Source organism: Cucumis sativus, chromosome 5 (genome assembly GCF_000004075.3).
Source record: "Cucumis sativus cultivar 9930 chromosome 5, Cucumber_9930_V3, whole genome shotgun sequence".
In the NCBI taxonomy this organism is placed as follows: domain Eukaryota; kingdom Viridiplantae; phylum Streptophyta; class Magnoliopsida; order Cucurbitales; family Cucurbitaceae; genus Cucumis; species Cucumis sativus.
This window is the reverse complement of record NC_026659.2, coordinates 25334557-25360634: the sequence shown is the minus strand read 5'-3', so window position 1 is coordinate 25360634 and position 26078 is coordinate 25334557. Positions and strand designations below refer to the sequence as shown.

The following is a 26078-nucleotide window of genomic DNA, read 5'->3' as shown; positions in this document are numbered from 1 at the left end:
TATTAATTTTATATAGTTCGCCTTAAAACTTACCAAGCCGAAAAGACACAACCTAAACACAACCTTCCACTGCCCGTGGCCGAGTGACGACCGCCGATAGACTGACATTGTAAACGCACAAGGGGTTTAACAACATCGAAACTCAGCACTCCATTGTTCCGATTGCCACTTCAACCTTCTTCGCTGCCATTTTTCCTCCTCTCTGCTGCATGATGGAGGCTGTGAGACTGCGAGTTTCGTTCAAAGACAAGGACCTACTCACCGATTCCCTCACCGGGTTGAGCCGGAGCTGGATTGTCCTAAAACCCCATCTCCGAACTATTTCCGACTTATCCTCCTACATCCTCTCCATTTTCTGTCTTCACGATGCTTGTCCCAACGGTGTCATCCTTTCTGTAAGATCTCTCTCTCTCTCTCTCTGTGATCATGTTACTTTACTCAACGATTGTCTAAGGATGAAGTTCCTGGAAGTATCTGCGATTCTATATGCTCAACTGGTCTACTCGAATTAAGTTTGAATCGCTTGTAGAAACGAAATGGAAATTTTCGCTGTGGAACGAATTTGTTTTCTCTCTCTATTCTCTTGCTTTACTTTTCATTGTTTTCACTCTTCGTAATGTTGGAACATTGTTTGTCTTTGTTTTTGTGGTAGATGGATGGCTTTGTGTTACCTCCATTTGAGTCAGTTTGCATCTTGAAGGATAAGGACATTGTCAGGTTGGTTTGTGAGTGACATTTGTTTGTGTTTTCATTTACTCTTTTGCTGGAATTTAAAAACTTCTTTGTTGACCAGAGTGAAGAAGAAGAAAAGTAAGGCAACTATTCTGGGTGGCGGTAACAGATTGATCGAAACCGAGGAGTTCAGGGAGAGGAAACCTGTTGACAAAGGAGTGAAACTTCTCGCTGATAAGGAGTTTGAAAATGAATCTAATGGGTATGAGAGTCAATCAGAGGAAGATGAAGCTAATGCTACTTTGCAGGTGAAAGCTGTGCCAGTAGGAAAAAAAGTGTCCAAAAAAAGGAAAGCTTCGAAGATAATTCGCAAGTCGAAGTACGTATAGTGCCTGTATCAACTCTGATATTTTGATGCCTATTGAGACTAGCACTGAGAGTGAACATGATTATCTAGTAATAAGTATGCCTTTTCTGGCATAGAAGATGGGTATTTGGTCAACTTGGATCCTCCAACTAACAATGTGATGAAACTTTAAAAATAATCTAACTTATTATCTTCATCAAAATGGCTACAACTGTCTTTATGTTTTCTAGCAATATTTCCATGTTTGAGTTTTTATGTTCTTTATACTTCTTGTTTTCCGTCTTCTTTAACAGAACTCAAGTGGTACACTTTGCTTTCTAATTCCTTTTCTTCTTTTGTGCTTATAAAGATTAGTTATTGTATATACTTTGTTAATTCCAATTTCTCCTTAACGCTTATAATTTTTGCAATCAGTTTATATGTTCTGGGTACTTATTTCAAATTTAAAAATTACAGGAGGAAGAAAAATAAATCTTCCCCTACTGAAGAATTTCCAACTATCGTAGCAGATGTTCAGCACAGTGATGAAAAACATGAAGAAAAAAACCATCTGAAGTCTGACCTCCCACAAAAGGTCCTAGTAAGCAAAAAGGATTCATCCAGCAGTTCTAGTGAATGTGATTCCGATACATCCAGCAACGTTGAAATTGGTGGAAGAAGCAACAATATTATTAAGTCAACTACCAATGCAGAGAGGTGGTTCCTGCAGCTTTATTATAATAATGGGAATGAACTTCCAAGCTTCGTGAAATTCTTTTAACTGATTTTTTTGGTAGTGAAATCTGCGAAATTGAAATATTTAGCATCTTCTACTGCTTCATCATACTACCTTCTTTAGATTTTCCTTTGCTTATATCATAGCATCTTATTAGTATTTTGATATGGGAATGGTCGTTTAATAGGGCTTTGATTTTGTTATTTGTAATTGTTGTTGACAATTTGTCAAACTTTGCTATTTTCCTTGACCACGTAGCTTCATGCAAATGATCGTTATTGTTTGAGATATCATCGGTTAGGTTCTATTTTTATTTCTATACTTATATATTTTTATTGTTGCACCACTTTATTTCTCATCTTCCTGTTTGGTTAGAAAGATATCTTACAAATCATAGTTGTTTAGGGTTGATCAGCTTGGAGCTGGCTGGAGACATGTTGAGTTGTCTGACACAGCTGGTGAAAGTAAAAAGGTTTGTATTTATGGGAATTGTTTACTATTACTCTCATCACTATATGGCTGTTAAAAATTGTGGTTATTTGTTAGCAGTTTTTACCATTTTTAATTTTGATGTTAATTACACTTGTAGAATGTAGTTTTTTCCGTTTGGAATGATTGCTTGTACTTTGGATTAGTTATATACGTCAGTATAGTATCTTTAGTTATGATAAATTTACTTCTAAAAGATATATCAGATCTGATTCATTTTGATCTGACAAAATTTTTGTGTTTTTGTTTTTTATTGCTGTTGCTGCTACCAAAGTATAGCTTTAGGCGAGTATAGAGAATGAAATAGAATTTCAGTTTCAACTTTGTTGTTTCCTTTTGTTTGACTTTAGCAACAGAGAACGGAACGAAATACTTTGAAATTCATAACTAGATCCAAGGATTTTCAATCTTTTCAGACAGTTACTGTTTTCAATTGTTCCCTTTTGGTGGCTGTGTTATCATTCATCTAACTTATTGTGCTTGTATTCTTTTCTTTCTTGTCAGGTTCCTAGTAGAAGTACTCGCCGTAAGAAGGCAAAAAGGCGTTGGTTGAGGGAAAGAGCTCAAAATGAAGAGGTAAATTTATGTCCCAAATGGCAGTTTTTCATTTCAAATATGTGTATTGTGTCCTGGGGGTGGGTATAAATTTCTTCTTTGTTGAAAACAACTGTCACGTATCTATTATTTATTTTTATCATTTTGAACGTGTAAAGCTGAAGCTCTACTTGGTCTTGTCATACATATAGTTCATGTGTATGTCCTACTGAATTGACAAAAATGCTCATGTAGAATTAGAATAGCATTGGCAAATATGCTCATAACTCTCTTGAGGTGTAGATGCCTGATAACTATATTTTTGCAGCAACAGCAACAGTTATTTGAAACAAGTTTAGAACAAGGGCCAAGTCAAAATGATGATGTTGATATGGATGATGACACTGTTCCTGTGGTAGTTAAGCCAGGTCACATTCGATTTGAGCCAGTTGGAAAAGGTTGGGTGATTTCTTTCTATTTTAGACTTGGTATGCTTTGGCATTGGTAGGAACAGTTTTTAAGGTCCAAAAGGGGGTGGGATATCTTGTGTATGCTTTCTTGTTATATTTGTTTGATTTCAACTTTTACATGGATCACACAGTTATGATTTTCATGATTGCACTTATATTTCATTACAGTTGTGACGGATCAGGCTGGGCAGGAAAAGCAAAACCATTTCCCTAAGGTATCCGTGATGTTCCAATATGGCAATATCTTATTCTGTCTCTTGAAGTTCACTGAAGCCAATTATTGTTGATTTGTTGTGATTTAGGAAACATTGCATTGGAATGGCATCACCAACAAAAAGAAGGGCCAAAAATGGGGCAAAGAGAAAACTCCATCTTGGAAGAGGAACAATTCTAACGATTGTAGCAGCGAACCTCTTCAATTACTTTCTGAAACTGAGCAACCTAAAACTCCGGTTCCTGTAGTTGGTTCAATAAATTTTGATGAACTTCGACCATACACTGGCTTGCCTCAGGTTTGGTTTGCACAGATAGCTTCCATTTGCTTTCTTAAGTGTTTAGTTGGGCATGCACGTTTTGCGAAGTGGAATAATCAAGCCATGTTAGCAGTTCTCATTAAATTACATTTTTCATTTCCCAAGTCCCAACTTATTCTTTATGGCTCAATTTCATAAGTCTCAAATTTTATATAGTTATGTAGGCAGCTACTTTTCATAGTTGCAAAAAGAGGAAAAACCGAATGATTATCAAACTTCTTATTGATTAACACGTGCCAAACAAAGGGCCGATTGGAATTTTACTCTATATGTTGTGTTTGATTGCAAAAATGTATTTATTTAACTAATATAATTTGTTACTTCGTTATCAAATTATTTATTTGCTGCCATTTTATCTGTGTATGATTATGAAACATTATTTCTTGAATAAGCGCAATCTGATTCTTTATAAAAGAGGATCTTGCGGAAAGGACTGGCAACTCGTCAGTTGGCTATCAAATCAATTAATAATTGAAAACTAAATTTGTATAATAAACAATTTAACAGGTATTATTCATGGAACTATTGTTTTATTCTAGACTTTAGTTTTATATAATTTCTGTTTTACTTATTGCAGGAAGGTGATTTAATTGCATATCGTTTGATTGAGTTATCATCAACCTGGACACCTGAGATTTCCTCCTTTCGAGTAAAGTGCATCTACAATGTGATTTTCTGTCTGATTCTTTGTTACCACAGCCCATGTGTTATTCTAGTTACTTTTCCTATTTCAGGCTGGAAAAGTATCATGGTACGATACAGAATCCAATCGGATTATGCTCATACCAGTTCCAGAATATCCACTACCTGTGAAGAAGGAGATAGACGAGGATTCTGAATTACAACCGGATACAACCCCATATGGGGAAGATGGCTCTTTAAAGGTATTCTTGACAAGCATATTCTTTGGTTTGCCATGATCCAAATCATTTTTTCCGTTCAATTTGTCAGATGATTGGCATTTATACATGTAATTAACAATCGGGTTGTAGTTTACGAACAGAAGCATAGTTATGGACGTTATGGTTATTTATAGGAGCCACTAATTCTAGCATGCACATGCTAAATCTGCTTCTTATCCTTGATTGCAATGAACTGACAAATAGTGATCTTCAACAGATAGATTTTGCCTCTCTCGTTGATCTTCGGATTATCAGGCAAGGAAACTTGGATTCTTCGAGAACTGCAGTTAACCAGGAAATCACTTCTAAACAAATTGCAGAAAGTTCCAAGCATGTCCATAACAATGTAGATGCCAACAACACTAGACAAGGTATCAACTATAGTTTGTAGCCATGCCACGATTAGTTTACTAGGTAGCTGGTTATATGTTTAATCGGCTATTTTATGCTTGGTCTTCAGGTAATGGAAAAGTAAGCGCGTGGGATGAAATCAGCGAGGCTCTGAGTGCAAAGAAAGTGGAACTTTCTAAGAACAATGGTTGGAATCAAGAAGACAGTTCAGGAAGGAAGTCTTGGTCCTATAGAGCACTCAGAGGCAGCGCCCTTGGTCCAACAATGGCTCTCTTAAGATCTCAAAAAGAACTCTAAGAAAAATCTCCTGGGTCCAAACTACGTACATGTACATTTGCTGCCCAGAAAACACGTTCTTGTCGAGGTTGTGTTTGTTGGAATCTGCAAGTTCAGACTGATTTGCGAACTGTGGAAGTGCCATTTTGTGGTTGGAAATGGGTGACAAATTCGACCAGAGTAGAATTATATGCCAGACCAACTAAGGTCCTGCACAGTCAAATCTTATTTAAGCTGTTGATGGAGCTTCGAAGGATGTAAATCTGTAGTTTTGTCAAAATGGAAAGCAGCTCTCTCAAATTATATATACATGGGAATATCGGTAGCTTTAATATTTATATCTTGTGAAACTATATAAATAGTCTAAGTATGAACTTATCTTATGTAGTGTTAGCATCTGAAGATTCACTTCGACAACAAAGGGGACTAAATTGCAAATCTAATTAACACAAGATTTTCGTTTAAGATCTGAATTTTTAATCTCACATCTACATTTCTTCAAAAGCAGGTGAACTCATTTGATCACTGGGTAAATTCAGACTATTGATGGCGTCATTGTCTATACATGATCTTTGGAGGATTGGATTCTCTACGTATATATATACATCTCACAAGCAGATCACATCAGTTCTGCTCTGGATGCCAGTTTTACCTTTTGGAAGGCCCATCGCCACAGTCCATCATGTTTTCGCAGACCATAGATCAACATCTTCCGTTTTTTGAGGTAATAAACGGTTTAGAATTGCAAGGAACTCCTCGGGCTCTTCCCCTTCTCTTATTACCTATTCACACACCATTTTCCACAAAACGAACTGAGTTGATTGCATATTTTCATTTAAAATAACATCCACAAAAAAAAAAAAAAAAAAAAAAGAAAGAAAGAAAAAAAAGAAAGAAAGAAAAGAAAGAAATATATATATATATAAACATAACAATTGAAAGGTAAAAGGACGATTAACCTATAAATCCTATGTTGAAGGGTATGGCTAGTAGTACAAGAATCCTATTAACTGATCGAGTCAAATTCTTCCAATATTTAACTAGTAGGCCTTAAAATCTAATTCAACTAGGTCATATTTTCTTGACAAGAGGTTTTAGTTGTCACCCAACAAGTTACGGACTACTTAGATACATGCAAGCAGTGTGCTTGATTTACTAAAATAATAAAACTCAGGAAGGAATTATTTTAGAAATGTATCTGAACTTTCATAAACATCTAATAAATCTCTAATTTTTTAAAAAATTAAAAGTTCATGAACTAAATTAACTAAGTAGACTCAGATAAAAGTTCAAAATTTAGGTACCAAAACACCATTAACCTAAGGAAATACACTTTTTTTAAAAATTCTTTGCTTATAGGAAAACACTTCCCCTCATCATAAATAGCATAAAAGATTGTCTTCCATTATCTACTTGCTCTAGCATGTTAAATGTTATACATATTTCTCTATAAAAGAAAAAAACATCTTCTGAAATAATTGTTTACGTACCTGTATTCGGGTATCTCTAGGAATTCCCTTATTATTGATGAATATATGTCCGATCATCTCCCAGTGGAGACAACCACTGTAGTCACTCTTCGGTTGACTGTCATCATTTTCATGCAAAACTTCACGCCCCAACCAGATAAATAGTTTGTTACCGCCATTTGAATCCAAATTTAGATCTGGGTCGAACAACATATACACTGATCTAGAATTAAGACCTTTAAGTTGATTGATTGCTGTTTTACTCAATGAAGGCCACTGGTAAAATACCAGAGGCTTTCCTTCCTCAAAATTGCATTCTAATTCAGTGCAAGCTCCAAATCTGTCAATATCGAAATTCATAACTTTACAACTGTTTTTATCTTTGGATTGTCTGCACCCAGATATCTCCAACAGATCATCGTCTATGTCGGTTAAAGAAAATGACGATGATCGAACTATCTTCCTCTGAACCTTGCAGGCTTCTTCAATGGAGGGCAGCAACATCCTAGGTGGAGGATGACTCCCTCGACGCTCTGCAATTGAAGGGGAGGCTCCTCTTGACGTCAAATTGGTGTTTTCTGGCTTTAATGTAGGATGATAAGAGGAAAAGGACTCTACAAAGATAGGATGTGTTTCTTTGTGATGTAAACAAAAATTATCTATGATGGAAGAGTTTTGAACAGCCGGATGCAACGAGTCCATGTCAGATGGTGAAGGTTGCCGAGAAGATGTATATGATAAGTCGGACCAATTAGACGATGATGGTGAAAAGGTAAAAGAACTAGAATTATCAGATGTAGAGGGAGATAGTGAAGGGGATTTGGTTCCAACCTTTGGACTAGTACCTCCTTGAAAACAGGAAAATGAATCTGGTGATCCCAGAGGATGAATTGGTAAAGACAAAGAATCGTCTGGGATTGAGCTTTCCTTGTTAGAATTTTCTATTCCCCGATCCGAGCTACTATTTGGAAAATGGTCAAAAGATTCAGGTGAACCACACAAATAGGCAGTCGGTGAAAGTGGTGGAGATGCAAGATCAATTGAAGAAACAGGTACTTCTGCATCTTCATCAATATTTGCTGTCACATCCATTGCATCAAATGGTGCTCTAGTGTCACAATCCAATTCTGAAAAAGATGTGACAATATCTTTTGAAGTTTCATTTTCGAACTTCCTTTTGGTTGAGTCCCACCCATTTTCTCTACTGGGAAGAAAATTCTCTGATTCTGTATTGAATCGATCGAGAGGTGGAACAACACCACCTGAAATCGCCCTGTGAAAGATTTCAAAATCTGGATCATACTCCTCAACTTTCCTTCCACCCACCTTCACACTTGTTATTTTCAAGATGCGATCTTCTCTGGTATACGAACTATCAAGTCTTTGAACTTTCCCTTCAGAACTATCAGCTGAGTTTTGGCCACTCACAAGAGCATCCCAAAACTCTAATGGTTCTTCACCTTCTTTGATGCCAAGGATGGGGCCTTTTGCCTTCTCATATCGGATAACCTGCGATGCTGCTGCCTTTGCTGTATTCAACATCATAGAGTCACACTTCTCCCCCTTCCAAACATAGATTGCTGAAGGAACGTGCACAACGAATGCCCCACGAGAATCAAGTCCTTGAACAGTTGGAGTGTTCAACAACTTAGGTACCAGATGAAGCGGATCATACGATGAATGTGGAGCCATCCTATACATCCTCGAAATTGAATTCGGGCTAGCAGGCACTGCATGTACTCTCTTCTGGCACTGCAATAATTGACAAGCAAAACCCAAGTTTGGATTAGCCACCCCTCGAGCAGCCTTTACATATTGAAAAGCGTCATGAAAACTTCGTCCTTCCTTCCACATGAGGTATGCAATCACAAGAGAAGTCGACCTAGACACTCCTTGGCAACAATGCACGAAAACCCGACCACCTTGTTCACGAACATCTTCAAAGTAATCAAACACATTATAGAGAATACTAGTAATATCCTCAGAAGGACTATCTTGCAACCAAAGTGTTTTGTACACAAATTCACCCTTAAAATACTCGGGACAGACAAACCCAACACAGTTCAGCACATGAGTAATCCGATTCTGCCTCAAAATTTGTCGATTCTTAGCCACAGAATCACTCCCTAAATACACATGATCAAGAATCTTTGAGCATTCCTTATCAAAAAACGCAAGTTTATCCTTCTTAAACTGAAATTCCCTCACAGGTTGTTCACATTCAGAACTTTGAGACGACTTATTAGCAAACTCTCTCGGAGTTTCTGGGTTTGGCCAAACGCCAAGATCATCAGAACCTGCTCGTGGCCACTCCTCAACATTCCGGCGGCTAATTGAAAGCGGCTGCAGCGGCGGTAAACATGATCGAGCTTTATTACTATTAGGCACTAAACTTCGACTATGATGAGGCTTTGACGGCGACCGGTCAGTCCAAGACGCCGACCGAAAAAACGCCTTCCGAGTACAACCGGCGAGCCCACCTCCTCTTTTTTCTTCATCCATCTCAAAATTCTATAACATCTCTTTGACTCGTATTCATTTGAAGCTTATTTCTAGGGGAAAAAAAAAATCATAAGCTGCTATTGAAATTCCGCCTCGTTCAGTTTTTTTTTTTCCTTTTCTCACCTAAAACCCTTGACCATCTCCTTCCCCAACGAACACCATCACCAGAATTATCTCTCTCTAGAATTGTGAAATTCTCTGTTCAAATAGTCAGGTGAGGAGAAAAAATGATTAGGAGTTGGAGGTATGACCCAGTAATCAAAATTCCACGTTCAGCAGAAAGTGTTTCTTTCAATCCCGAAATTAAAATGAAAAACAGAGACGAGTAGTCGAATGGAATAGGAAAAGAAAATTTAAAGAAGAAAAAAAGAAGAAGAGAAGTTGCTATCAATTTGAAGAAAAGATAGAGAACTGTTGGAAACTGGATAGCTTACTCGAGAAATCGAAAGCCTGGAATTTGCATAGGAGTAGCAGCAGAGTTATGGAACTTTGAAAAGAGGAGGCCAAATTAGAGAGGAAAAAAAAAAAAAAGAAAGCTTTTTGGGTCTTAGACGCACAAATTGGACCAAGCCAATGACATCAAATTGCTTCTCTTTGTAGAGAGAGAGAAAGAGAGAGAGAGTCAAAGAGCCACGTCGTTGTGGGATGGTCATAGAATGCATGCATGTCAAGTCTTGTGATGCCATTTATTATTTCACCTTTTCTTAAAAAATAAAATGGAAGAGAATGAATAAATAATAATAATAATAATGGACTACTATTATTAATTAAGAAATCCAGGGTGAGAGCGATGCTATGGTTACCCAACTGTTCGGGTTTTTATTTTGACATTCTGTATACGTGGCAGGTTTTGGTTGGGGGTCAAGAAGGTTACCAACCTCTCTACTTCTGGCTCTTTTGACTGACTGAAAATGGTTGGTAATTTCTATTAGCTTTTTTTCTTCCTTTTTGGTGCATTTTTTTTTTATAATTTGAATTTAAAATGTTGATTTTATTGAAAAAGGAAATTGATGGGAGAGGTAACTTATTTCAGCTAAAGTAAATTTAAAGCAATTTTTGTTTTTATTTATGAACTTAGGGGTGGGTGGCTAATGAGTTATTTATAGCAACTATTTTTTTGTCAATTGGGCTACCTTTAGAGTTCAGAGTACGATATTAGACTGATTCTTACTATTATCACACAAGAAGTACGTTAGAAGTTTAGACTATTTTCTATGGAGAAATACCTTTAGAGCAATACTTGAATGTCTCCCAACTTGCATTATTTTGAGTATAGTTTTAATTTAGTTCTAGATTTTGCCTTTTGAGTTTTGAATTTAACTTTTGTTTAGTTCTTAGCTTCTCTCGTCACATATTCTTACATTTGAATTTTGACTTTTGCTTACATGTGATCTTTAGGTTTCAAATTTCACTTTTAACTTTTGATTTTTCACTAACCAATACTCACTTTTAGTCCTTGTTTTAAATGTCTATTGATTAGTGTACAAGAATTTTGTTCATTATAATTAAATTATTTTTCACTAACATTATATTGTTAAATTAATTTAAACGTTTTACATCATAACCATTTAAAATCAATTAACTGAAAGCTCATACCACAACCTAAAGTGAAGATTAGTTTAAGGGTCAAAGGGTTTGAAACTTAGAAACTTTCTAAGTGAAAATTAGAGACTAACAAGATTTAGAACTTGGAGGTAAGTAAAAATGCAATATTTTAGAACTTAAATTTAAGATTTTGGACAAAAGAAAAGTATATTTCTTCAATAATAGAACCAAAATGTAAAACATAAAATGAGTATAATACTTGAGAAGTTCACATGTTGAAAAAGTAGGCTTTTTCTTTTTTGTCAAAAAAGTTTGAATCAACATATTTACGAAATCATCGTTTTTATCCAATTACTTTCCCATATGATTTTCAAGCCGTAGATTGAATAATAAATTAAACTAAATCGAATAAATAAAATAAAATAGTAGGAATAATTTGAATAAGAAGTCTCATAGTCACGGACTCCTTATAATAATAAGCAGAAATCAGAAATATAAATGTTTGAAAGCTGAATAAATAATATGATATTAGCTAGAAGCACTTATTTTCTACTGCTGTTCTTTGACCTTTTAAAAATAAAGAATTAAAAAAAAAGAAGCTTTAGATTTTTCCATGCATACTTTTCAATTGAAGAAAACAACTTATTTGAATGGCATAGTTTTTGGAAATTAAGCACTAAAAAACAACAATAAGTTTCACACAGTGTGTAGGCCATACCATTGGATTTCTTCTTTGTCTCTTTTGTGTTTTGGTCATATATATATATATTTTAATGTCGCAAATTAACAGGCAGATAGTAACAAAATTTCCTAATTATTTTTTAGATAGCGTTCATAACAAAAAAAAAAAAAAAAAAAAAGTTAAAGAAGTTATACATAGGAATTTTCATTTTTTTTGTTTGAATTAGGACTTTCTTAATACCTAATTTAATTTCTAATTATGCAATCCATCTGCTTTAATGCATAATTATTTAATTTTTGTCCTTTAGAATTCGTAATAAATTAATATCTTCTTCAGTCAATTTTCTATAAAAGATTACTCTTGATTTTTGTTTTTGTTTTTCTTTTAGTTTTCATATTGAGAACTCAATTTTAGCAATTCTGAAGGATAGAGATCAAATCCTTATAGATTAAATTTGAAAGTTAAACCGTTGTTTTTTTAAAACATTCAAAAAGAGAAATTGAGTTTTAAATAATAAAATAAAATGGAAGATCGACATATAAAGTAAAATAGTATATATTTATTTATTACCCTGTTTTTTAAAAGGGTTGATGTGAAATGTTGAATGAAGATCATGACAAGTAATTGTAAATATTGTAATAGGATATGTAGAAAATGCCAAATATGAAATGTAAACAATGAAATTTGGTTTGACTAAATCTCCCATCTTAAAATAATAATTGAAATTCCATTTATCTAACTTCATTATCTTGCCATTTTTGGAAAATAGACTTATATAATAATAGATTCCCAAATAGATTAAATACATATAAATCAAGAACTTGGTTTGATGGTTGGGAGTTAGGCCCATTTTTGTACATTCAAGAAACTTTGACTATGTTCTTACGAATTTCATTTAAATATTTATTTGGATAACCTTGCCCTTTTTAATATTTATGAAATATAGTAAATTTTCATATAACATTTATAAACATAAAAAAATTTATTGTTTTGTAGATATGTTGAACAATTTTGTCCTTTGCAGTATTTTTTTTAATTTTTAAACAAAGTTTTTTTCGTTGTTTATTATTATTATTTTCAAATAGTTATCATATATTCATGGTAAAATATGTTAAAATACATAAGGTGGTTATGTTTTTATGGAATAGTAATAATAAATACAATAAAAAATAGTTATTAATTGATTTGTGCTCGAATGGATAAATATCATCAAATCTATGTTTAAGAAAGTGACACACAAATATTCAAAGTAAAATTAAGATGAAAAGATTAAGAGCCAAGTAGAATAATTATTTATTGAAATATGTTCGAATTGACAAATATCATAAAATACATATTTAAGAGAACAACGTATGAAAATTCAAAATAAAAGTGAGCTAAAAGGATTGAAGGTCGATTAGGGGTGTTTTGTCCCGTGGTTATAGTTTTCAGCTAACCAAACATGCGACACTTGGACTATCTTGATGTCAAAGAGGCCGAGTAAGCCTTTAGAGATTAATGCACAAAACACTTGGAATGAGTTTCACAGCGAAAGAATTTAAAAACAAGTGAACAAGAGTGCGTGTAAGAGAATTGAGAGAGTTTTGGTTAACTTAATTCTCAAAGCATACATCATAGTCATTTTTCAAAACATACTCATTTATAAATCAAATGGCAATGTTAAATAAACATAAGCACTTGGTCAAACTTCGTGTCAACCTTGAACACGTAATAACTCTGAAAAATCTTCTAACACCTTATAAATTCTTCGGTTCTTACTTTAGCTCATAGTTTTTATTAGACTCTAAAACTAATTTTCCGAAATTTTCTTATTTATACACTTCTCCGGTGAGAATTTTCAAGCCGAAATGATTACTTCTACCCAACAACGAGTTTCAACAAATCACGTTCTTCCACATAGCTCTCATCATCCAAATTCTAATCATCAGTGAGCATCTAGGTTAAAACTGGGCATTGCCCTTTATACATATGAAATGACACCGTTAACTACTTCCTTAAGGAATCTTAGATCGCCTACTACCAAAACGCATTAGAACTTTCTCAACACTTGATTGAAACGCTTCAATACGTTAAATAGTAAGAAACACTTTCAATCAACAACTCTTTATCACATGCAATCTTATTGCATAGCTTAGGGTGCAATCAAGGTCCACACAGTTAAATCTATAGTATAGTATTTACCCCGGAGAAGGTTACATGATATGATGCATTTAATGGGGAGGAAATGATGGGCCCTGGAATGGGCGGTTTGTGGAGACATTGGGCCCAAAGGAAATATTGGGCCATGTGAGATAAGACATACGGCCCAAAATAGAAATGAAAGCAATAACAAGTGGGAAATGTGGTGGCAATTTGAATGGTACACAGTAGCAATTGTTCAAAATGTAAAGGGACAAACAACACTCATTGCTCCACACAATATATTGCTGTTCAAATTTGACTCTTTACCCTTCTTCTTTCCTTTTCATTCAACTTCTCCAATCTCTGGTCCATCCACTTTCATGTTTTAGAGAAAAGAAAAGTCGATAATCTTAGTCCGAGATAACAATCCATGTCGGTCGTGCATTATGCAGTTTCTTAAAGTCAAGTTTTCATGTTCGTGTTTATTTATATGAAAAAATATTACAATTTTAGATGAACTTGCTCTTGGTCATAGTTTGATTCGTTGGAACAACTAATCATAAATGTACATGTTTACTAATTTCTTTTATAAAAAAATCATTGAACAAGGACAATTTATTTTAAATGAATTTAAATATAATCTATTCTAAAAGGACACTTTGAACCACCAAAATTCTCATGGTCATCGTTGAGCATTCTTTAAATAATTCAAAAATGGAGTCCAAGTTGTAATAACAACGTACCAAAGAAGAAATTGAGCACCGACATAGTTTATGATGGATAAAAGATTGTGATATTGCAATTTGGTTGACTTTTGAAGAATTCGGGTGTAATTATGAAATAATCAAATTATTTTGAAATTGTTTTTTAATCATTTAAAATTTATTTTAATAGTATGAAATTGTGTTTTAAAATGTAAAATTAGACGTTGGATTTTGAATGATTAGAAGTGTATTTTAAACTAATTTTAATTACAAAAAGAAAAGAATTTTAATGATTTCAAATAACTTTTCAAATAAGTTATTTTCAAATTTAGTTGAATTTGATTACTATATTTTAAAAATATTAACCTATAACTTTGACCATTTTAATCATTTAATTTTATAAGAATGAAGATGAACATTCTCAAAAACGAATAGTCTACTCGTCGACTACAATGTACCTAAATGTCTAGGCCCAAAATTTGAGCCCATTAGGAATACAGGCCACCTGTATATCAATTTGGATCCACTTTACACGAAAATGCTTTGAGGCCCAAAATTAAGGCCCATTGCTTAAGCATTTCTTCAAGCTCTTCCTCTCCGCCATCGCCAGGTTCTTCCTCCATCATTCTGCAACTCAGCCTTCAATTCTCTTTCACTGAACAGTCAAACCGTTTGGAGCTTCTACAAATTCTTCTCTAATGGATTCTTGGGAATGCTTCAGCATTTTCTCGCTTTAGCATTCCTATCTCTTGACATGTATTAACTCTGATATGTATCACAGACTCGGCGCAAACCGCCTTGTCTTTCGAGCTAGTATCACCAAGTGCGTCAAGGTTGGTCTAATTGATGAAGCCATACGGATATTCGATGAAATGACTCAATCCGATTGCCCTGTAACTAGCAGAGACTACAATCGCTTCATTGGTGTTTTGATTAGCCGCTCACGTTTCGATTTGGCGGAAAGCTATTACTCAAGAATGATACCACAGGGTTTTTCTCTTACCCCATTTACTTATTCCAGGTTCATTTCTGCTTTATGTGAAATTAAGAATTTCGGGCTTATTGGAAGGCTTTTGGAAGATATGAAACAACTTGGATATCTTCCTGACATTTGGGCATTTAATATATATTTGAATCTCTTATTCCGCGAGAACTTGTTAGAATTGGCTCTTAAATTTTTTGATGAAATGGTTGCGAAAGGAAGGGAACCTGATGTTGTAACATACACTATCATAGTTGATAGATTATGCAAAGCCAAACAATATGATAAAGCCGTTGAGTTTTGGCGTTGTATGGTTAACAAGGGGCTTAGTCCAGACATGAAAGCCTGTACAGCTCTCGTTGTTGGGCTCTGTGATGGTGGAAAGGTCGATTTAGCTTATGAGCTTACGGTTGGTGAGATGAAGGGTGAGATGAAGTTCAACAACTTGATTTTTAATTCATTGATGAGTGGGTTCTGTAAGTCTGGCCGGATCTCCAAGGCACTGGCTATCAAATCATTTATGAGTAAACATGGTTGTGAGCCAGATTTGATTACTTATAATATTTTGCTGAATTTTTTCTGCGACGGGCTGATGTTAGAGTTGGCAGGAAAGTCTATGAAAAAGATGGAGAGGATAGGGATGGAGCCTGATGTGTATAGTTATAATCAACTTCTTAAGGGGCTGTGCAAAGCTAATAGGCTGGATAAGGCATATAAATTGATGAATACAATGTGGGAAAAAGGGTTGTGTGATACTGTTTCATACAATACTGTGATAGGTGCATTATGCAAATCATTTGCAACTAGAAAAGCATACAGGTTGTTCGAGGAAATGGGCCAGAAGGATGTTGCTCCAGATGTGGGAACATTTGCTACTCTTATAAAAGCATTTCTTATTGAAGGCAGCCCCCATATAGCGAAGGGGCTTCTTCAAACAATGACACAGACAGTTTTGATACCCGATCTCATATTTTATACAACAGTTGTCGATTACTTTTGTAAGACAAGGAAGATTGAAATGGCCCAAGGTGTCTTTCGTGACATGATAGAAATAGGAATCTCTCCTGACGTGGTTTCATATAATGCGCTTATAAATGGGCTTTGCAAGGCCTCCAAAGTTAGTGAGGCTATGTTACTATATGAGGAAATGCAAATTAGAGGATGCTATCCCGACGAGGTAACTTTCAAACTGATAATTGGAGGTCTTTTACGCAAAAAGGAACTTTCTTTAGCTTGCCAGGTCTGGGATCAGATGATGGAGAAGGGGTATACACTTGACAAATTTCTATCTGAGACTCTCATTAAGGCTATTCGGTCAAGGGATGCTGGTTAACTATGGAACTAGTTTGTACTCAAACCTTCCTTCCTATTTTCTGTCTTAGTTGCCATTGCCATGTTTTTAAAGTAGTTCCCCATGCTTAAATATTGTGTTGCTTGATTCTACGTGTATATGAACTAGATAAAAACTTGAGCCTACAAGTTTTGTACTGTTTAAGAAGTTTGGATCATCACCAGACACCATCAGATATATGGAGCTATGGCCATCTTTCTTTGCCTGAATATTGTTTCATTCAACTTTTTATTGCATAATAAATGCCTCGTGGATTGTTGAGACATTGGCATGGGCGGTTCACAATTGACTAAACCTTCCTATAAAAAACAAAAAAGAAAATAAAAAAAGACTAGTCCTTCACATTTGTAATGTTGTAGTTGATAGGGAATTTTATACTTGAAGGATGTTCCTATGGGCCCATGGCAAAAGAATTTGCTGAAGCCATGAACTTTTTCTTGAACTCCTTTATCCTCTATGTGGAGTCTATCTTCTTCTTAATTTTATTTTTAACCTTTGTCTGTCTTCTTAATTTTAAGGTTCTTCCATTTCTTTGCATGTAATTCTAGTTAGTTAAAGAGTGTCATTACCTTTTCCTCAGACTCTTCACATTTTAATGTTCTATGATTACAGAAAAGTACCTTCTAAAAAAATGAAAGGTACCTTAGCTGTAACTAGGTCAAGGAAAAGTACTTTAGCTTTGCATGACATGTTGGCAACTAGATTTTTGCCAGTTGGTTGGTGGTTAGTTAGAATGAAAAGGAATGTTTAGTGAACTTGTCAAAACCTGAACGTTTCATGTTCTCTCTTTTTCAATTTACTATCAAAAGTCAAGTGGGATATCATCACAAGTCACAACCCATTCTTGCTATCCTTTATTCACATTCCTATATTTCTCAATGCTACTGAAAAGAACTTCTGGGTAGAAAAATAATGCACGATTTGACTTGGTTAAGCACATTATTTGCACAGGAATCAAGTGGGCCTCTTAAAGATATAAATCATATTTTGATGCAATGTGACTATTCATCTGTGGTATCATTGGGGGAGATCCTTTGGCAATTGCAAGGTTAGCCACTTCATTTCTCTCCATTTGCACTTGAGCCTGTTTAATTATATGTTTTTGTAGTTTTAAAATCGTTGGGGCATTTTTCTTCTAGGGAGATTTATAGTTCACGTTCATTAAAGAAGAGCTAATATGGAATCTAAAGTTTATGTTATCATTCATAACAGATTCGATCTTCCTTTCTTGGGGACTTGGACGTGCTCTTTGACTTCTGGTGTTCCATTCCACGTTGCATGCTTATACATACGTTTAACCGGTTGGAGTTTCCTGGAGGGGTTGGGTTATAATTGTACATGGAAGTGCATAATTTTACGGCATTGCACCTGTCTTGAGGAAATTTCCCTGCTGATGTCATCGTCAAATTCCTACTACCGTCCACCCCATCTCGGGACTTGTGATCATTGCCGAAGTCAGGTATTTTTCGTTGTTATTCATTAGATTAAAGCTTGTTAACTAAGCATTATCAACCACCAAATGAATTTGTGGGTTTCTCGTGTAGAAATTTTCATTATTTAAAGCTTGTTAACAAAGCATTATCAATCATGATACTTTTTGGTTTTTCTTTTGAAAAGCAAGCTTATCACCACTTTCATCTATGGGTTCCTATGTGGTGGTGGTGTTTTACATTTTATGAGTGTTTTGAAATCTAAAAAATGTAGGTCTCGTTTGGTAACCTTTTTGTTTTGTTTTTTTTTTTTGTTTTTGAATTTTAAAAATTAAACTTATTTTCTTTCTATGGTTTGCTTCAATGTTGTGTAAAAGAGTTACTTTCTTAGCCAAATTCCAAAAATAATTTTTTTTGTTTATATATATATATTAATTTTCATTATCTTTTAATAATTATCTATGAGTGTTGGGCCAACTTATGTGCAACTTGACTGATCTCATGAGATAACCCGTCAAACTTTACAACATTTGGGTATCTAGGAAACTCGTTAGAAATTAATTCCTATTTAAGTGGCGACATGGATCACCTTGATCTCTTTGGCATTTTTTGAGACCATTTTTCTTTTTTAAAATTATTTGTTTTAGTTTTCAAAATTTGACATAACATGGGTAAAATAGATGTCAAAGCAAGAGACTTGGAAGTGGAAGAAATGTTTGTAGGTTCAATTTTCAAAATTAAAAAAATAAAAACAAATAGGTTACCAAACGGGACCGTAGTTTTAAAATTCTTGTGTTTGGCATTTGGGTTAAAGTCCATATGTTAATAAGAAAATACGAAAACAACACTAAGTTTAAAAAACCAAAAAACCCAAAACCCAAATGGTTATCAAAAATGAGTTTAGGAGCGTTCTATTTACAGGTGGTTGCATGACATGTTGGTGTGTATCATATTTCCTTGGGTTATTCTTCTATTTGTTGCATTTCACTTTCTTCCACAAAAAGAAAAACTTTTACTTTTAATATATATCCTCTTATTTATTTCTTTTCCTCCTAAGCTAGGTTGGGGAAGCTTAGCCTGACATCAAAACCACAAGGATTGGGGATCAAGAATCGAGAATCGAGGACCGAGGACTGCATTTCATCATCACGCTAACGATAGAATTCATAGACAACAGCAATGCAGTTGTGAATCAAGATCAAAGTTGAGGCCCTTTCTTGCTATAAACAAGTTAGATCTGGGTTACACATTGTTACCCTTTTTCTTTCCCAACTTGTTCAAGAGAACTTGTGTTGAGGTATATTTCTGGTTAGTTAAAAAATTTGCAGAAGAAAAAAAAATCTACATTTGTATTTGTATATGTAAGAGTTCATGAAGTATCTAAGGTATTATCTATTTGCAACAAAAATCCATGAATTGAATTCATTGTCAAGTTCCATTGATATAATTCTATGCAGAGTGGGCAAGACATAGAATATATATAAATCCAATTGATAAAGTTGGATTCAATATGAAAGATACCTTGCCTTCTTTTCAATTTGCAAAAGAAAGAAAGAAAGAAAGAAAGAAACGCAAGATGAATTCAATCCTATTCAAAATATTACCTTTGTTTTGATATAAAATAGATGCTAACTCAATTAATCTAGACGTATACTCTCGATTTTGATGGCGAGAACTAGTCGTCATGGCCGCCAATCAGGTTCGTCGTCGTAGATTTGATCCTAGAATATTTAGGCACATGTAGTGGACTAGGTAGTCTATAAGCGTAAAGGCAGATGAGTTGCCTCTCAGGGTTGGCTTGTGTTTGATACTTTGCCTTTCCACAAATCATTCTTGAAGTTATATTCAAGTCATTCTCTTTACCAAAGCAATCTTCTTATGGGCTTAACATCAAATTTCCACTCATTTCCATTCTCTCCCCTTTCATTTCTGCTGCACACTTCTTCCCAACATGAATCGTCCTGAAACCAACCCCCATTTCTGGCGACCTTTGCAGCCTGACCGGCGTTCTCAGCAACCCCCATTACAGCCTCAAGACTCTTCTGATCCGCCACAGCCCGATCCCGAACCAACCACTCCATGGCCAGTGGCAGAACAACGACCTACTATTGGTAAGGCACCACGTTTGAAGAAAAATCGTCAAAATCCATCATATCCTACACCGCCCACTCAATCGCCGCCATCTGACCACCGCGAACCACTACAGCGCCAACCTCAAGATCCATATGGAAAAGCACCACGCTTGAAGAAGGAGCATCAAGTTCCATATGGAGGGCCAAGCTTAAAATCACCAGAACAAAATGTGCAACAACCACGTCCTAGAGTGCAAATTCAAGACCCATCCGATTCACGAGAGCCTTATCGCCATCGAAGGAATGATGTCATTGATAATGACAATAGAAGAAATCAACCGAACGACATCCTACTTATGCCTCTACCCCGTCAAACCAATCCATTAATGTGGTTTGGAGCAGTCTTTTGTGCAATCTTTTGGGTGCTTGTAATCGTTGGAGGATTAGTAATCCTCATTGTATACCTCATTTTCCGCCCCAAATCTCCACGGTTTGATGTATCAACAGCCAACCTAAACGCAGCATATCTCGACATGGGGTATCTACTAAATGCAGACGTGAATTTACTAGCAAACTTCACAAATCCAAACAAGAAAGTGAGTGTGGATTTCAGCTCAATGATACTCTATCTTTACTACGGAAACACACTCATTGCTACCCAATTCATAGCACCATTCTCAGCATACAAAGAAGAATCAATGTTGATTAATATTCATATGGTATCAAGTCAAGTGAGACTACCAATTTTGGAAAGGCAAAGACTGCAGAAACAATTGGAGATAAGTGGGATTAAGCTTGAGCTAAAAGGGATTTTCAGAGCAAGGTCTAATTTTGGTACTTTGCTGAGATACTCTTATTGGATGCATAGTTATTGCCATTTATTTGTTGGTGGACCTCCTACTGGTGTTCTAATCAAAAGTACTTGTAAAACAAAACATTGAGACCTTGTCAAAACCAAGTGTCATGCTTTTGCTTCTTCTGATTATTTGGTGGAATTTGGTTGTTTATTTCTTTTTTCCTTTGCTTAAGTTTTCTACCTTCTTGGGGACAGATAAGATATCATTAAAATAGATGAATTCTGACTCAATTTTTTTTTTGTACTTGGTCTATAGGGAGTTAAAATGTAAAGTCGAGATTTTTTTGACAGCATCTTCAATAAAAATAAGGCATATCAACATTGTGCTTCATTTCAATCAAGTAAAAAAAAAGTAAATGTTTGCGAGTGTTCGAAAAAATTTACATGCATCTCTAGTTAGTTGTAAGACATATCAAGTTCGGAGTGACCTCTCTCCATTTCCAACAAAACATCAACAATATTTTCTTCATTCTGAGAAGTCACTTCGATTACTTGTTCGAAAAAAGCATCAAGCTCAGCAAAGCTCTTCTCCACCCCCCTGTTAACGCCAACCCACACTAGGAAAGAAGTCAGTCATGGAGAAACTTCACATTGCTGAAAATTTCCGTTATCTAGTTCACCCCCTCTAAACCTTTTTTTTCCCAAAAGCTATTGGCGTTATTATATTTGGAGCGAAAGTACATGATTCCTCACTCATGATCAACAAGAATTCCAAGAGATGAAGACTGGAAGATTGACTTTAACAGCATATCAACTTCTTCTTATATGGAAGATTGTCAGTGTCTATACTTCTTAAAGTGGGCAGTATTTTAACAGCCTCTCAAAAATGCAATGAACCCCATCAAACTACAAATAATGTATTTGACAATGAAAATTAAGTTATTTTTCTACATCTCATAAAACAAAGCCAAAGAAGTAGTTATCTTGTTCCAAATGATTGTATTCCTAGCTTTACCATGAAACCACCACCCACAAGACTTCAAAGGGTGGACACTAGAATGAGAGGCCAAGTTACCCATAAAAGTGGAGGCTACCACTTATAATCAGCAAATGGCTAGTAATAATGGAAAGAAAACTCAAAAGCTTCATATAAACATAAATACATCAAAGTTTTCAAGATTCTTAAACTCTTCCAAATCTAAAAACTGCCCAATGGGAACCGGGGGGTCAGAGGGAAACAACAAAAAGAAGTTCCGTTGCCGGGAATCGAACCCGGGTCTCCTGGGTGAAAGCCAGATATCCTAACCGCTGGACGACAACGGATTACTGGTAGATGAAGCGTTATTTTACTTTATTATAACTTTTGATTTCGATAGAAATCTTAGAATAGAAAAATAAATTACAATATCTATAAGGTATAACATAACTGATAAAATTTGAAATGTTGCTATAACTTGTAAATATTTTGTTAAATTTGCTAATTTTTTTTTTGACAATTTTCAATAAAGGTTTTTGAAAAATTATTTTAAATGAAAAAAATTATGTACACTTATAATAAAATATCAAAAGTAATCTATCACGTCTATTTGTGATATTTTGGTTTATTTTACTATATTTTAAAATACCATGATGCTTGTTTTATTTTTATATTTTTAATCAATCTTTTTCAACGATAGATCTTTAAGCCGTGCCTAAGTGACTCTCTTTTGGTCTTACTTGGGACTTTAGTCCCTTTTTCAACCAAAAAGATGTACCTTTTTCAACATAGAATTTGTATTACGTAGGGATTTGGATTTGAATCTAATTGGAGGTTGGTGATGTGATATGAGAAAATGAGAAATTATGTCCAATAAAGTCATTCTATCTTCCTCCCATACCCACAAGTCTTGTGGGGCTATTATTTGTTCGTGAGCCATAATTGATCTCGAGAGACCAAGTGTGTTTCACGTCTAAATGTAACAAATCACGCACTTAAAAAGAGGTGTGGAATTGGGTCAAAAATCTAGGGGACACCTGAACCAACTTACCCCTTGCTTCATTCATTTTTTATAGATAAATACTAGAGTGGAAATCATATTAGTAGCTCTTGTGTAAGAGGGTATCAGTGTTGTTTGGTCCAACTCTAGAGAGACTCTTATTCTTAAAAGTATAAATGAAGTCGGAATCCTTTACACTTCCATATCGAGTAAATTCATCTCCTAAATTTTTTACTCTAGGGCCTTGGGTGTTGACAATCAACTTAAAACTTTGGAGTGCCTTTGAACAAGCAAACATCAAGATGTGTTAATTATTTTGGCTACTTTGCAAGTGACCTCTTTCCAAAATACAAATTCATGACAGGTAAAGGTTGATCAATAGACTCTCTTTGTCTAGATTTTGCCATCAACACTTCTAACTTCACCGTCATATTAATTAAACATTAAATAACTTAAACAAATGTTGCAATTTTTACCCTTACTTGATCAATTGTTGATAATAGAAAAAAAAAAAAAAACTCAAAACTTAAAAGAAAAAAAAACATATCATTTTAAAAGAGTTTAGGCATATAATAGAAATTAAATTCCCATCTGAGGGATGAAATAAGCATACAAACAAAGTATTAATAAATAACTAAATCTAACCCCAAAACCAAAAATGTATCTTCTTCTAACATAAGTTCTTATATATATATAGTATTCCATTTGGATAACAAATAAATACGATAACAAATAAGCTAAAAGGTAGTTTAAGCTAAGGGCTGGGGAACAAGTTTAAGAGGTGATTTTTTGGCAATAGCAAGACCAAAGTCCTCTTCCATATCTACATCTTCTTCTTTCGTTCCATCTTCCAATTTCCAATCAAAACAAAGTAACAAATTAGCCAACGTCAACTCTATTGTAAAGATTCCCATATTCATTCCAAGACAAACTCTTCTACCACCTCCAAAAGGTAATAACTCATAATTCTGTCCTATATAATTAATATTACTTTCCATAAACCTTTTTGGAAAAAACTCTTCAGGGTTAACCTAACTCTCTGGATCTCGTCCGATAGCCCAAACATTGACATGAAGATGAGCATTGGGAGGTATATCATAACCATTGAGCTTAAAATGGGACATGGTTTCTCTCGGTAGTAGAAGTGGAGCTGGTGGATGCAACCTTAAAACCTCTTTCACTACCATTTTCAGATATCGAAGCTTTTCAAGGTCGATTTCTTTTACTCGATCTTCTTTTATGTGACTTCTGATATGGTCTTGTAGCTTTTTCATTATTCTTGAGTTTCTAATTAGCTCTGTCATTGCCCAAACAATGGTGTTTGCACTTGTTTCTACTCCTGCTAGAAAGATATCCTAAAAAGAACAACATTTCCGTGAGATAAAAGAAAAAAAATGAGACTTGAATTTCATTTGATAGATTTTTTTATTTTATTTGTTTTTAAACTTTTAAAAAAGAATAATATTATGACACACTGTGAAAGACTCTTTCACTGAGCCTACTAAAAAAAATAAATTAAAATAATTTAAAAGAGAAGTAAAGAATTTGTCACATAACAAATTATGATTAAATAATTTGATAGGATGCAAAAAGATATAAATGCACCTAAACATTTCTATTTTGAAAATTATTTCATATCTAACTTCTTTATTTTGTTATCTAATATTTTTTTTCACAAATATTTCAAAAAACCATTCAAAGTTTTGAAATCTAAAAAAATATTTTTTTACAAGAAAAAAACGACTTAAATGCAACATTCATATTGTACCTACCACAAAAGAAAAACTAGATAAAGTGATAATTCTTTTTAAAAAGAAAATGTTTATCCTAACTTGGAATTAGACACATTTAGATGAGTTACACGAAAATGAGTGATGCATACGAAAATATGTGATGCATGCTAAAAAAATAACTGGACGCTGGCAAGGTTGCACCCATCTAATTTATGCAACTTTATTCCAATAAAAATTTTCATGTGACCCAAGTAATTTTGTGTGTGTTTCTTATATTGAATTGTTATTTTTCTGCTAATATCTGACAGCTCCAATGGGAGAAACCTATTAAGAATTTAAATGTTTCTAAAGATCATGTTCGTATGTGAAAAAATCTAATCAATTTTTAAGAATTAAATGATTATAAAATATAGAACCACCTGATCAAAATTTTAAAATATTTAGCTTATTACCATGATTATTGCTTTAATGCAATCTTGTGTAAGGATGAGTGCATCAGATTGAAAGCCGTCTCTCTTCATTCTCAACAAAACATCAACAATGTTTTCTTCATTTCCAGAAGTTGCCTTGTCCATGTTTATACGATCATCAACTACCTCTTGAAAAAAAGCATCCATCTCACCAAAGCTCTTCTCCAACTTCCCATGAACACCACTGATTCGGTCAACAAACCAACCGAAACTCGGAAAGAAATCGGTAATCCAGAAGCTTTTAAGGGCATCAGTTGTTCTACGCATAACCTTTTGAAAATTTTGGTTATCTAATTCACCCCCTCTAAAGCTCTTCCCAAAACCAATTCTTGTTATGATATTGGCAGCAAGAGAATAGCTTTTGTCACTCAAATCAATTGGATTTGAAGGAAAGTTTATGGATTGTTGAGAGATTGAGCTTATGAGCAAACTCACTTCCTTTTCTCTAATATGATGAAATGATTGCACTCGTTTAGTACTAAAGAGCTCGAGCATGAAAATCTTTCGAAGCTCTCTCCAGCGCACGCCATATGGGGATAAATTCAGGTCTTGAAAGTTGTAGGAAAATCTTCCACTTCCCGTTAAGCGAGGGCGGCTGCAAGATGCGAGATCGTGGTGTTTGAATAGCTCTCTCGCGGCTGTTGCGGAAGAGATGATGACGGTTGGGATGGAGCCGAGTTTCAGGAGCATGATGGGACCGTGGGTTCGTGAAAGGTTGCATAAAGAGCGATGAGGGTGGGAGCCAAGGAGGTGTAAATGACCCAAGAAAGGAAGCTTCGGAGGGCTTGGAGGAGGATTAGTCGTAATAAGCTTCTTGTTGTTGCTGTGAATAAGCTTTTTTGTTTTGAGAAGAAGTAGAGAAGTTAAGAGAGAGAGGAGAGGAAACCATATGAAAATGCTATTCGTCATCATCTCTCAACAGTGTAATAATGCATT

The 26078-nt window shown here is 34.7% G+C and overlaps 4 protein-coding genes, 1 non-coding gene and 1 pseudogene across 6 annotated transcripts; 3 read left to right on the top strand and 3 right to left on the bottom strand.

The window, feature by feature from the left end:
- The first annotated feature begins 28 nt into the window (after positions 1–28).
- LOC101214537 (coilin) lies at positions 29–10343 on the top strand. Of its 2 annotated transcripts, XM_031885265.1 has the most exons (14): positions 29–395; positions 653–717; positions 794–1051; positions 1496–1735; positions 2160–2226; positions 2748–2819; positions 3106–3235; positions 3416–3462; positions 3550–3759; positions 4358–4429; positions 4515–4664; positions 4900–5053; positions 5143–6033; positions 10128–10343. In XM_031885265.1, the coding sequence occupies exons 1-13, from the start codon at positions 210–212 to the stop codon at positions 5328–5330; spliced, it is 1839 nt and encodes a 612-aa protein (XP_031741125.1). In that variant the 5' UTR covers positions 29–209; the 3' UTR covers positions 5331–6033; positions 10128–10343. The 2 variants fall into 2 exon arrangements, with proteins under 2 accessions (XP_031741125.1, XP_031741126.1); XM_031885266.1 differs by lacking the exon at positions 10128–10343 and having other exon boundaries at positions 3112–3235; positions 5143–5752.
- On the bottom strand, positions 5719–10100 carry LOC101203370 (protein-tyrosine-phosphatase MKP1). Its single transcript, XM_031885264.1, has 3 exons — positions 9715–10100; positions 6800–9478; positions 5719–6091 (listed from the first exon to the last, which is right to left on the bottom strand). The coding sequence occupies exons 2-3, from the start codon at positions 9278–9280 to the stop codon at positions 5990–5992; spliced, it is 2583 nt and encodes an 860-aa protein (XP_031741124.1). The 5' UTR covers positions 9281–9478; positions 9715–10100; the 3' UTR covers positions 5719–5989.
- A 4412-nt stretch (positions 10344–14755) lies between the features above and the next one.
- LOC101214780 (pentatricopeptide repeat-containing protein At1g13040, mitochondrial) lies at positions 14756–19520 on the top strand. The gene is made up of 4 exons (XM_004135444.3): positions 14756–16658; positions 17617–17713; positions 17878–18124; positions 19157–19520. Exon 1 carries the CDS (start codon positions 15103–15105, stop codon positions 16645–16647), a length of 1545 nt encoding a protein of 514 aa, XP_004135492.1. The 5' UTR covers positions 14756–15102; the 3' UTR covers positions 16648–16658; positions 17617–17713; positions 17878–18124; positions 19157–19520.
- A 155-nt stretch (positions 19521–19675) lies between these two features.
- On the top strand, positions 19676–21354 carry LOC101215018 (pistil-specific extensin-like protein). The gene has a single exon (XM_004135445.3). It carries the CDS (start codon positions 20047–20049, stop codon positions 21106–21108), a length of 1062 nt encoding a protein of 353 aa, XP_004135493.1. The 5' UTR covers positions 19676–20046; the 3' UTR covers positions 21109–21354.
- Positions 21355–22214: 860 nt separating this feature from the next.
- On the bottom strand, positions 22215–22286 carry TRNAE-UUC. The gene has a single exon. It is a non-coding gene; the product is annotated as a tRNA-Glu (tRNA).
- Positions 22287–23387: 1101 nt separating this feature from the next.
- On the bottom strand, positions 23388–26051 carry LOC101215261 (annotated as a pseudogene).
- Positions 26052–26078: the final 27 nt, after the last annotated feature.

Coding starts and splice junctions, on each gene's coding strand:
- LOC101214537 (XM_031885265.1), top strand. CDS start 210: ATGATGGAGGCTGTGAGACTGCGAGTTTCGTTCAAAGACAAGGACCTA. Junction 3,760..4,357: donor CATACACTGGCTTGCCTCAG/GTTTGGTTTGCA, acceptor TACTTATTGCAG/GAAGGTGATTTAATTGCATA. Junction 5,054..5,142: donor TGCCAACAACACTAGACAAG/GTATCAACTATA, acceptor CTTGGTCTTCAG/GTAATGGAAAAGTAAGCGCG.
- LOC101214780 (XM_004135444.3), top strand. CDS start 15,103: ATGTATCACAGACTCGGCGCAAACCGCCTTGTCTTTCGAGCTAGTATC.
- LOC101203370 (XM_031885264.1), bottom strand. CDS start 9,280: ATGGATGAAGAAAAAAGAGGAGGTGGGCTCGCCGGTTGTACTCGGAAG. Junction 6,092..6,799: donor CTAGAGATACCCGAATACAG/GTACGTAAACAA, acceptor GTGTGTGAATAG/GTAATAAGAGAAGGGGAAGA.
- LOC101215018 (XM_004135445.3), top strand. CDS start 20,047: ATGAATCGTCCTGAAACCAACCCCCATTTCTGGCGACCTTTGCAGCCT.